We start from the raw sequence: 13,524 nt of genomic DNA, 5'->3' as shown, positions 1-13,524 counted from the left end.
TCGTGTATTTAAAAAAATAAAATCAATTGAAAAAAAAAAAGTAAAGTTTGAGGCTTTGAGTCCCACTGCCCTCATATCCAAAGCCTAGCTCTCCAGCACTTACTAGCTATGTACCCTGAAGTCCTTAACCCTGTAAAGACTCAGTCCTTTCTGTAAACTATAGATTGTTGTGAGATTCAAGGAATCAGTTAAGTAAAGTCTTATCATAGTGTCTAGAACATAATAAGTACATAAAACCACTAGTGATTATGAATATTAATATATTACAGTAACACTAAGTCAGCATTTCAAATATCTTTTTTTTTTTTTGAGACATGAAACCATTTCTTGAAATGGATGTTTATATTACAGTTCAATTTAGAAAACAAAATACCAGAAACTGCTCTGGTTCAATAGGAAGGAGAGTCTCAGGATCCTACATTACCAATCTTCCCTTTCTACCCATAAAACCAGCCCTAAAAGGGAGCCCCATGGAGCTTCAACTCAACCCTTAGGATGCAAAATGATGCTCTTCATTAGAGGTGGAGTGCAGATCCAAGAAGTCTCTAGCTGTCAGACTGCCCTGGCTAACTCTCAATCCTTGTCTCCCTAGCCTTCCCTCAGTCATTCATGACTATTCCCTGACAAGAGAAACCAAGAGGCCTCTTAAGACTGTAAATTCAGTCCAAGTTGGTGGGTAGGACAACAACCTGCAAAGTGCTGCAGGCAAGGTAGGAAGTGTCAGATTACAAACTTAAGATTTGGTTCCTAGAAGTTCTTCCCCACTTCAAACCTGAGCTCCAGCAGCATTACACCCTATGTGTCTCAGAATCAGGAGAGAGAAAGCACATTAGGCTTAAATTAGAATCTGTGTTTGGCATACCCATATGACAATAAAAGGGCCCTGACTCAAATGTTCCCTGAGTTTTTGAGATCTCCCAGAAATAACTTTATAAAGCTATGAGCCGAAGTTTCCCAGATACACACCCCTTAACTTAAAAGTCAGGGCCTACTGTGCCTATAAAGTGCAGCTCTCAACTTGGAGAAGCTATGGAAGCACAAAAGGAGAAAGGAAGATAAAAGTCATAGACACAAGCTGGATTCCCAACTCCCACAGTATACTATGTGAGCACATTGGTTAGCCCCCACGAACCTTTACTTTCCAGTTGTGAAACGGAAAAAATGACTACTTGTCAGAGGCACTGTGAGGTGATATATTTAAAACCAGGTACAGAGCAGGTGCTCAGGTGGCAGGTGTGTTGCTATTACATGGAACTATGGTTAAATTAAGCTAAAAACTCACTGCTAATCCCTTTTACCCCAGCCCCCACATGAATCATCTGTTTTCTCCCTGTAGATGTTTAAAATTAGGCCAATTTTGTAGGAATGCCCTCAGAAGGGACCTACCTCTATCACACTGGCTACAACCGCATCTAAGGATTTGAGAACAGGCTCCTCAACAATTTTCTTCACCTGTCAGGGAGACAAAACCTCATGAAGCAATTGATGGAATAAAGAGATAGGAACATTAGCTCTTTCTACCAAAGTGCAAATGAGGTTCAAAAAGAACCCATAACAAGGCTGGGGATGTATTTCAGTGGTAGAGGGTGTGCTTAGCATTCCCAAGGCCCTGAGTTTGAACCCTGGCATAAAAACAAAACAAACTAACCTAAAGAACCATAATGAATTCATGTGGTGAAAAATATGATGAAAATAACAAGCTAACAACATATAAATTATGGCTGTAAGTCAAACAATTTGCACAAAATCCCCTGTTTGTGGCATCACTTGGGACTTCTTTTCTTACCCTACATAGGAATGACATTAAAAACAAAAGAGGGGCTGGGTGTGTATCTCAGTGGTAGACTGCTTGCCTAGCCCATGTGAGTCACTGGGTTTGATCTTCAGCATCACATAAAAATAAATAAAGGCACTGTGTCCATATACAACTAAAAAGAAAATAAAAAAAAAAAACAAAGGAAAAGAACCAATTTTCTTAAATTTGCCATTTTATTTCCATCTCCAGGTTGTGCAAGTGTCCAGATTCTATTCATCTGACATTTGACATTTCATCCATCAGGAGTTAACAAGTATATTTGTGTGATATCCTCCAACAATCCCCTCTCAGACAACTAGAACACACTCACAGCCAGTCCTCAGACACTGAGGGCTCCCCTTTCTCTCTAGGTCCTGGTGCACTGGCTCTTCTAAAGATTCTCAAGTTTTTAAACAGGACCACCTGTTTTAAATTCCATTTATTTATCTTTTTTAAACATATTTTAAATTTATCTTTTTTTTTAACATATTTCAAATTCAATTTTTGTTGTTGTTGTTGGTACAGAGACCCACACACATGCTAACCAAGTGCTCTGCCACTAATCTACATCCCTAGACCTCAAAGGAAGGCATGCATTTGCATTTTTTTTAAAAAAAGATAGGATTGTGGGCTGGGGATGTGGCTCAAGTGGTAGCACGCTCGCCTGGCATGCGTGCGGCCCGAGATCGATCCTCAGCACCACATACAAACAAAGATGTTGTGTCTGCCGAGAACTAAAAAATAAATATTAAAAATTCTCTCTCTCTCACTCTCTCTTTAAAAAAAAAAAAAAAAAAGATAGGATTGTGTTTTGCTATGTTGGCCAGGCTTATCTTGAACTCCTGGTTGCTTCAGACTCTGGAGTAGTTGAAATCACAGGTACATAACACCACATCCAGCTAAGTTTCTAATAGAAGCAATTATTTTCATCTGTTCTCTAAATGGAATTTAGTAAAGGAACAGATTATTTAGTCAGCAACAGAATCATTTGATACATTGCTCCCCCCTTTAACTGTAATACTTGATGAAGGTCATTTCCAAAATATATAAATAATGATAACACAACAGAATAAATAAAAATTGCCCAAAAGAAAACCTAGGAGCTGGGGATGTGGCTCAAGTGGTAGCGTGCTCGCCTAGCATATGTGAGGCACTGGGTTCGATTCTCAGCACCACATAAAAATAAAATAAAGATATTGAGTCCACCTAAAAAACTAAAAAACAATAAATATTAAAAGAAAACCTAAACTTAGAAAATTAAAAATCTTGAAAAAAATTCCCTCAAGAAAGTATATGCAATATTTAGGCTTAAATAAGGATTTCTGACATCGTACTAGAAGAGCCATCTGTGAAGGCTATGGCCCACCTGGACCACCATTTTGTCTGGAACATCCACACTGAGAAGCAGTTTAAGAAAATTCCTTCTGGAGAGAAATTTCAAAAATATTCTAGGGGCCTGTGCAGTGGCTCATGCCTGCAATCCTAGCATCTTGGGAGGTGGAGGTGGGGGGATCTGGAGTTCAAGGCCAGTCTCAGAAACTTGGCAAGACTCTGTCTTGAAATAAAAAATAAAAAGTGCTGGGCTGGGGATGTAGCTCAAGCGGTAGCTCGCCCGCCTGGCATGCGTGCGGCCCCGGTTCGATCCTCAGCACCACATACCAACAAAGATGTTGTGACCGCCAATAACTAAAAATAAATATTAAAAAAAAATTCTCTCTCTCTCTCTCTCTCTCTTTAAAAAAAAAAAAAAAGTGCTGGGGATGTAGGTTAGTTATAGTGTGCCCCCTGAGTTCAATCCCTGGTATCACAAACAAAATAAACAAAACAAAATCCATACTAAGCCATTTAGCAATTCATTATGGCTCCATCCTTTTTAATTACCCCCTAGGGTTGGTTTTTTTTTTTTTTAAACAGTATTGGAGATCAAATGTAGGGCTTACAGTAACTCTACCACTGAACTGTACTCCCAGCCCTGTCACCTATGTTTTAATATCTTCTTTCATTTTCAACCTAAATAAATCTATTCTACAAGTGATTTCTATTCACCTCCACATATCACATGGCTGTTCTCTCTAGTGCATGTTCCATGCTTTCCAGTGTTTTCATTTCTTAGTTTTCAAAATAGAATATTTGATCTTTGGAATCTCTCATCAATAATGGTGTCATTCCTACCCACTCAAATCTATCTTGAACCACACAGTTCTATAGTAAGAACTTCAGGGCCCCTAGATCTGGCCACAGATCTGTTTTCAAAACTGTACCTGTAGAGTCAGGTACAATACAGAAAGCACTGGATTAGTGGAATGTGAATCCTTGGATTAAGCCTAGCCTGCCCTTGGCCTGACTATCCTTGATGTATTTGACAATGATTTCTTTACTTCTAAATGGGGCTGCTATTGCCTCTACATGCTTGCTGAAAGGATTAAATTATACACAATGATTTTTTAAATGCCACCCTTCTTCCTTCTTCTTTTTAATATTTTTAGCTATAGATGGACACAATACTTTTTTTTTTTTTAATGTGATGCTAGGGATCGAACCCAGTGTCTTACTTGTACTAAGCAAGCACTCTACTACTGAACCACAACTCCAGCTCCCACTCCTTCCTTCTTTAATCTGCAAATTCACAACTTCTAAATTGTACTTGGAAATACTAGTACAGGTTGAGCATCCCTATTGTGAAAATCTGAAATGTGTCAAATCTGAAACATTTTTAGCACTAACTTGTTGCAACAAGTGGAATATTCCACACCTACCTTCATGTATTGAGTCACATAAAATTATTAAAAACACTATATAAGCCAGGCATGGCGGTGCACGCCTGGTAATCTCAGCAGTTTGGGAGGCTGACACAATAGGATTGTGAGTTCAAATCCAGACGGTGAGTCGCTAAGCAACTCAGTGAGACCCTGTCTCTACATAAAATACAAAATAGGGCTGGGGATGTGGTTCAGTGGTCGAGTGTCCTTGAATTCAATCCCTGGTACCAAAAAAACCCAACACTATATAAGCCAGGCTCAGTGGCATGCACTTAGTCTCTGCAACTTGGGAGGCTGAGACAAGATTACTTGAGCCTAGGAATTCAAGGCCATCCTGGGCAATACAGCAAGACCTCACTCCCCCAACCTCCGCCCCCCCCCCAAAAAAAACTCCCACAAAATTGTATAAAATTATCTTCAGATTGTGTGTATAAGGTATTTATGAAACACATATGAATTTTGTGCTCAGACTTGGGTCCCATCCACAAAACATTTCATTACTATATGTACAATTCTAAAATCCAAAAAAAAAATCCTAAACCCGAAATACATCTGCTCCCAAGAACTTCAGGTGAGTACTTGGGACCAGATGTCATCTGTACTCAAAGTTTTCCCCTAAAAAAAGATAGGCTTCCAGGGTGTGGTAGTCTATGTCTATAATCTATAATCCCAGCAACTGGGGAAACGAAGGCAAGGGGATCACAAGTTTGAGGCCAGCCTCAGCAATTTAGTGAGACCCTGTATTATAATAAAAAGAGTGAGGAAATGAGAGGAGTAGTGGGGCTGTGGGGATGGGAAGGACAATAGAATGAGAAAGACATTATTACCTTATATACACGTATGATTATACTATTGGTGAGACTCTGCACCATGTACAGCCACAGGAATGAGAAGTTGTGCTTCATATGCACACAATATGTCCAAATGCATTCTATTGTCATGTATAACTAATTAGAACAAATAAAAAAAAGAAATAGGGCTGGGGATGTGGCTCAAGCGGTAGCGGTAGCGCACTCGCCTGGCATGTGTGCAGCCCGGGTTCAATCCTCAGCACCACATACAAACAAAGATGTTGTGTCCGCCGAAAACTAAAAAATAAATATTAAAAAAAAATTCTCTCTCTCTCTTTCTCTCTTAAAAAAAAAAGAAATAAAAATAAAAAAGGTTGGTGGTAAAGTGCCTCTGGGTTCAATACCTAATACTTAAAAAAAACAAGAAAAAAAAAAGAAAAACAGGCTTCCATCCCTGGCAATTTCACTGGTATCCCCATCCCAAGATCAGGTTTTTTTTTTTTTTTAAATCCATCAGTGCTTTGCTTACCAAGTTTAAAAGTTCCCGAAGCATTTCTAGGGGAATATTGAACTCTTTATAGGTGATGCCATTGAACAGAGGAGAGACTGAGAAACTGGAGCTGATGGTGGAGAAGTAGTACTCGGGCTCCAGAGCAGTCCCATCGGGCAGGCAGGAGGCTGGCAAGAAAAAAAGGCAGGGTGGGGAGAAGTTACCCATGGGCACAGATGACCAGGACACTTCCTCAAGCAGATTCTCCTAACAACCAACAAAAACATAGATTTGACTTTGTTTATACTCCAATTCCTTGCTTGTTTTTATTTTATTTTATTTTTTTCTTGTGGTATTGAACTCAGAGGTGCTCTACCACTGGCTACATCCCCCAGCCCTCTTATTTTGTTTTTAAATATGTTTTTAGTTGTCAATGTACCTTTATTTTATTTATATGTGATGCTGAGAATCAAACCCAGTGCCTCACACATGCTTAGGCAAGCACTCTACCACTGAACTACAACTCTAGCTCCCTCTTATTTTTTTTTTAAATTTTTTATTTTGAAACAGGGTCTTGCTAAGTTGCTGGCTGTCCTCGAATTTAATGATGCATCTGACTTAGGGTCTGAGGAGTTGAGATTATGGGCATGTGCTATCACACACAGATCTCTGCCTTTTTTTTTTTTTTTTTTTGTAGTTGTAGTTGGACAGAATGCTTTTATTTATTTATTTTTAATGTGGTGCTAAGGATCACACCCAGTGCCTCACATATACTAGGCAAGTACTCTGCCACTTAGCTACAGCCCCAGCCCCCCACCTTTTTAAATTAACAAGTAAAGGCTGGATTGTAAATCCTTGGAGAGCTACACCTCTCACGTGACTATTTCAGGTCAAAGGCTCAGATATGATGGTGTCTTAATACTTTCAACCCAGAAAATGTAAATTCATGTATGGGAAGGAGAGAAAAAGATTGATACCTTTTTAAATTTTTTGGTTGTGGGAATTGAACCCAGGGTCTCATATATGCTAGGTAAGAGCTCCACCAATGACACCAATGAGCTATACCCATCCTTTTTTTTTTTGATACCAAGATTGAACGCAGGGAGGCTTAACCACTGAGTCACATCCATAGCATTTAATTTTTTTTTTTTTAATTTAGAGACAGGGTCTCACTAAATTGCTTAGGGCCTCACTAAGGTGCTGAGGATGGCTTTGAACTCACGACTGTCCTGCCTCAGCCTTATGAACTGCTGGGATTACAGGTGTGTGCCATTGCACCTGACACATCCCAGCCCCCTTTTTTTCTCCCAGGGCTGGGGATCAAATTTAGGGCCTTGTGTGCGCTAGGCAAGTGCTCTGCCACTGAGCTAAATCCCCAATCCCACACCCCAGCTCTTTTAAAAATTATTTTGAGGGGCTGGGTTGTGGCTCAGTGGTAGAGTACTTGCCTAGCATGTGTGAGGCATAAGTTTGATTCTTAGTGTCACATATAAATAAATAAAATAAAGCTCTGTTGACAACTAAAAAATTTGTTTTTAAATTATTTTATTTTGAGATAAGTCTCACTAAATTGTACAGATTGGCCTTGACCTTATAATTCTCCTGAGTAGCTGGGATTACAGGTGTGTGCCACAACATCCAGAGAGTAATGCTTTTTTAAACATTCAGCAATGTTAAAAGTTTGAGGTTCACAGAGCATCAGAAATGTTTTATGGGCTGGGGACATGACTCAAGTGGCAGCACACTCGCCTGGCATGCATGTGGCCCGAGTTCGATCCTCAGTACCACATACAAACAAAGATGTTATGTCTGCCGAAAACTAAAAAATAAATATTAAAAAATTTTCTCTCTCTTAAAAAAAATGGAATGCTTTCAACATGTCACTATTAAAAAAAATGTTTTATTACCAAATAGTACAAAAATGCCCGCTATTAGAAGTTTCAAAACCAGAACAATCAAGTAAAGTAAGCCAATCACAAAAAGACAAATACTGGGGCTGGAGTTGTAGCTTGGTGATAGAGCACTTGCCTAGCACATGTGAGGTACTGAGTTTGAACCTCAGTACCACATAAAAATAAATAAATAAGGACTGGAGTTGTGGCTCAGTGGTAGAGCACTTTTCTGGCACATGTGAGGCCCTGTGTTTGATCCTCAGCACTGCATATAAATAAATAAATAAAATAAAAGATCTATTGGCAACTAAAAAATATCTAAATATTAAAAAAAGAAAGAAAGAAAATAAAGGTATTGTGTCCATCTACAACTAAAAATAAAAAAATTTTAAAAAGACATTATTGTATGAGCCCACTCCTGTGAGGTACTTAGCGCAGTCAACATCCTAGAGACAGTACAATGGTGGCGCCAAAAGCTGTGAGGAGAAAATGGGGCATTATTGTTTAATAGGTACAGAGTTGCAGTTTTACAAGATGAAAAGATTTCTGAAGATAGATGGAGGGTTGGTTGATGGCTACACAATATTAAGAATAAATTTAATACCACTGAACTGTATAATTAAAAATGGTAAATATGGCAATTTTATGTATATTTCACCACAATAAAAAAATGAAAGGAAAAAAGTCAAAACAAAAATAAAGTCATTTAGTCATCTGGCACTAATAAATATGAATCCAAAAGCGAATGATTATTTGAAAATCCATTATTAAAACACATTAGCACCAGTCGCAGAGGCGCACACCTGTAATCCCAGGGGCTTGGGAGGCTGAGACAGGAGGATCATGAGTTCAAAACCAGCCTCAGCAATGGCAAGGAGCTTAACAACTCAGTGAGACCCTGTCTCTAAATAAAATACAAAATAGGTCTGGGGATGTGGCTCAGTGGTTGAGTACCCTTGAGTTCAATCCCCAGTACAAAAAAAAAAAAAAAAAAACCACTTTAGTAGGAGAGGGTGGGGTTGTGCTTTAGTAGGAGAGGGTGGTAAAGTGCTTGCCTGGCAAATATGAGGGTTCATGGGTTCAATTCTCAGTACCACATAAAAGTAAATGAATAAAATAAAGGCATTGTGTCCAACTAAAAAAAATTTTAAAAATATATTAGTAGAGGCTGGGGTTTTAGCTCAGTGGAAGAGTGTTCAATTCTTAGCACCACATAAAAATGAATAAATAAAACACTGTGTCCATCTAAAACTCAAAAAATATTAAAAAACACATTAGTTGAAAATTATCATTAGAAAATAAATAAATCTATAATATTTTCATAGCAAATAGTGACCAACAATATCAGTCTATAAAGAACCAATAATAAACTGTATGACTTTCTCAAGTACTAGTGCTCAGAAAAAGCAAAGAGTTGAAGTTAGCCCTAATTATGTCAAAGTTGGGGCATAACATAGTACAACACTGGTGCTGCACTGCCAATGGATACAAAACAACAACTTAGAACAGAAGGACACTGTAATAGTACTTCTGAAGGGCCAACATAAGAACTGGTAGACAAACAAGAAAAAAAGCAAGAGAGAACAGTTACTTTAAGAAGAGGAAGAATGTGATCCCTCATCTCAAACAGTCACCATGTGATGAGGACAAAGTGCTAAGTGGCTGAGCCAGTATGGGAATTGGAAGAACCAAGGACCAAAGATCTGGGATTTATGTGAGGAGGTATCACTGAAAGTTCAGATAGAAAGTAAATGATCAGATTCATGCTTTTAAAAAATAATATTTGCCTGTCATGGTGGCCCATGCCTATAATCTCAGTGACATGGAAGGCTGAAATAGAAGGAATCCAAGTTCATGGACAACCTCAGCAACTTAGTAAGACCCTAAGCAATTTAGCAAGACCGGTCTCAGAATAAAAAATAAAAAGGGCTGGGTATATGGCTTCGTGTTTAAATACCCCTGGATTCAAACCCCAGTACCCTCCCCCAAAAAACTTAGTAGTAATAATTCTTCTCATGAGTGGTAATGAATTTTGTCAAAGCTTTTCTCTGCATCTAATGAGATGACTATGTTTTTTGTCCTTAATCCTATTGTGTGATAAATTATATTAGATTTGTAGATGCTTGGAATGAAACCAACTTGCTCATGATGTATAATCCTCTTAATATGTTGCTGAATATTATTTGCTAATATTTTATTAAGGATTTTTACTTTTATGTTCATCAGGATATTGGTCTGTAGTTTTTTTTCCTGAATGTCTCCTTAACTAGCTTTAGTATCTGGCATCATATAATGAATATGGGAGTATTCCCTCCTTTCTACTTAACGTAATATTTTGAGGAGAATTGGCATTAGCTCTTCTTTAAAGGTCTAGTAGAATTTGGTTGAAAATCTATCTGGTCCTGAGCTTTTTTTTTTTGTTGGAAGACTTTTATTACTGCTTCAATTTCATTCACTTGTTATTAGCCTGTTTAGGTTTTCTATATCTCTTGGTTCAATATGAGGAGTCCATATGTATCTAGAAATTTAACAATTCTTCTAGGTTTTCTCATTTAATAGAGTATAGGTTTTCAAAATAATCCGTAATGATCCTCTGGATTTCTGGGAAGTTTTTTGATGATGAAACCACGGATAGAAGGAACTTAACCTCAACATCATAAAGGCAATATATGACAAACCCAAAGCCAACGTCATGCTCAATGGGGGAAAACTGGAAGAATTTCCTTGAAAATCAGGAATGAGACAAGGATGTCCACTCTCATCAATCCTATTCAACACAGTACTTCAAATTTTACCTCAGAGCAATTAGTCAAGAAAAGGAAATAAAAGGAATACAAATAGGAAAGAAAGAAGCCAAATTGTCACTGTTTGCAGATGATATGATCCTATACTTGGAAGATTCAAAATGTTTACCAGAAGACTAACAGAATTTATAAACAAACTCAACAATATAGCAGAATACCTAATCAAAAATCAATAGCTTTCCTGTACATCAATGATGAATTTTCTGTGGAAAAAAAAAAGTAAGATCTTGGAATAAATCTAATCAAGGAGGTGAAAGACTTCTACAATAAAAATTATAGAACAGTGAAGAAGGAAACTGAAGATGTTAAAATGACCACATTACCAAAAACAATCTACAGAATCACTGCAATCCCCATCAAAATACCAATGACATTCTTTGTAGAGGAAAAAAAACAGTTCTAAAATTCACATAGAAGAATAGAAGATTTGGAATAGCCAAAGCAATTCTAAGCAAAAAAAGAAAAACATATAAAAACAATGCTGGAGACACCATAACACTTAGATGACTTCAAATTATACTTCGGAGCTATATTAACAAAAACTGCATGGTACTGACATAAAAACAGACACATAGACCAATAAAACAAAAGACAGAGAGACAAACACATATAGATAAACTATATATTCATATGTAGAAGAATGAAACTAGATCCCCATTTCTTACCCTAAATAAAAGACAACTCAAAATGATCAAAGAACTAAGAACTGGACTAGAAACTTTGTAACTGCTAGAAGATAATGTAAGGTAGTTAATACTTCAACATATGGGTACAAGTAACACCTGTTTCAATAGAACCCCTAAAGTTTGGGAAATTATATCAAGAATTAATAAATGAAATTGCCTCAAATTAAAAAGCTTCTGAACAGCAAAGGAAACAATCAGAGATTTCATTTCACTTCAATTAGAATGGCAGCCATAAACAATACAAATAATAATAAATGCTAGAGAGAATGTAGCAAAAAAGAAACACTTATACACTATTTGTGGGATTATGAATTAATATAACCACTATGGAAATCAGTATGGAGGTTTCTCAAAAACTAGGAATGAAACCAAAATATGACCCAGTTATACCACTCTTTAGTGTTTATCCTACAGAATTAAAGTCAGCATATTATACTGATACATGCATACCCATATTTATAGCAGCAGAATTCACAATAGTCAAATTAGGGAACCAGCCTACCTACCCATCTGTGGATGAATGAATAAAGAAAATGTGAGATATCTATATACACACACATACATACAAACATAATGGAATCTTACTCAGCTATAAAGAAGAATGAAATTATGTCATATGCAGACAAATGGAACTTAAGGGGAGAATAGATTAGAAAAAGGGGATCAGGGGAGGGGAGGGAGAGAGGAGAGGAAGGAGAGAAAAGAGAGTAAAGGTACTGAGGAAGGAAAATTATGGAATTACATTGTTTTATTGTGTGCATCTATGAATATGTAACAATAAATCCAACTGTATATAAAACTATAATGCACCAATAAAAATTTCAAAAAGATGGGCACAATAGCTTATACCTGTAATCTCAGAAACTTGGAAGGCTGAGACAGGAGAATCACAAGTTTAAAACTAGTCTTAGCAACTTAGTGAAAAATAAAAAGGGCTGGGGATATAGCTCAGTGGTTAAAGAAAAATAATAATAAAAAATAAAGCCCCTGGATTCTATTACCGGTACCAAAAACAACAAATTTTTTAAAAGAAGAAAGAAATTTTAAAATAATAATTCTTAAAAAATATTCATACAGGACTGAGGAAGAAGGCCTAGAAAGGGTGGGGACCTACTTTAAGAAGAATCCAAATGTAACTAGAAGTATATGAACAAACACAGAATAAAGAAGTATGTATGCACTGCTGCTTCTCTTACAGTGAGGTGCACTTAAAAGGTATATATCATCCCTTTGCTCACAGCCTGCCAGCACAGTAGGTAGTAGATCTGCTAAAGGAACATTAGAGCTTGCACAATCAGTAGTACCTGAGTGTGCCTCCATCCAGCCACTTAAATGAATATATAAAACTATAATGTACCACTATGGGGAGAAGCCATTGCCAAAAAAGGTAGACAGAGATGTTTACCAGGGAAAGAGAAGGTTTTACATCATGGCTGTCCTTAGAAGCCCCAAAGACCTGGGGATAACAAGGGTTTTAGGGCCTGGAGGATATATTCTACACCTAGACAAGTGGATCTCTTTGGAAGGTTAGTGAACTTGGCCTTTAGTTCTAATATATACATAAAATGTAACACATTAGCCAGGGTCAGTGGCACCTGCCTGTCAATCCATCTGCTCAGGGAGAATGAGACAAGAGGACTCCAAGTTCCAGACTAGCCTGGGCAACTTAGTAAGACTTTGTCTCAAAATCAAATTTAAAAAGAGTTGACGATATAACTCTGAGATAGATCACTCCTAGGTTCAGTCCCCAGTTATACCCAAAACAATAAACAAAACAAAACAAAACCATGAAACATGTTATATTCTTACACATCCGAGAGATACTGCACAAAAAGCTGCCCACATTTATTGGAATTTAGACACTAACTCTCCTCTTTTTTTTTTTTTTTTTACTTATTTTTTAGTTTTAGGTGGATACAATATCTTTATTTTATTTTTATGTGGTGCTGAGATTGAACCCAGTGCCTCGCACATGCTAGGCGAGTTCTCTACCACTTGAGCCACCACCCCAGCCCATAGACACTCTCTTTTTAAAAAATTCCCCTTGTATCTCTCAAGATGGCCTTGAGATGTGCTCTTTTAGCAACCAGAATCAATCAAAACTAGAAAATACTATATTATGTGGCATGGAATTCCGGTTTCTCCATTTCCTATCATTTGACTCCCCACAAGGGTAAAGTGAATATAATTTTAACATGTGTCTGGTATGGCACAAGGGTATTCACATGAATCAAGTTTAATAAATCATATGAAAGTATTTTGGGCAGCAAAGCTCCATAAAGTAGTATTACTACATTCATCAACATG

General features: G+C 37.3%; 1 protein-coding gene across 2 annotated transcripts in view; it reads right to left on the bottom strand.

Annotated features, from left to right (window-relative positions):
* Pi4ka (phosphatidylinositol 4-kinase alpha) overlaps nt 1–13,524 on the bottom strand; it is a 136,306-nt gene that overhangs the window by 87,349 nt on the left and 35,433 nt on the right. For both annotated transcript variants that reach the window (XM_078038827.1, XM_005334488.5), the window contains exons 8-9: nt 5,875–6,023; nt 1,387–1,452 (exon numbers count right to left, since the gene is read on the bottom strand). In XM_078038827.1, the coding sequence (XP_077894953.1) occupies nt 1,387–1,452; nt 5,875–6,023 (215 nt within the window). The remainder of the gene's footprint in view (nt 1–1,386; nt 1,453–5,874; nt 6,024–13,524) is intronic.

Source organism: Ictidomys tridecemlineatus, chromosome 2, assembly GCF_052094955.1.
Source record: "Ictidomys tridecemlineatus isolate mIctTri1 chromosome 2, mIctTri1.hap1, whole genome shotgun sequence".
NCBI lineage: Eukaryota > Metazoa > Chordata > Mammalia > Rodentia > Sciuridae > Ictidomys > Ictidomys tridecemlineatus.
Note: the sequence above shows the minus strand (reverse complement) of the source record. Positions and strands in the feature narration are given on the sequence as shown.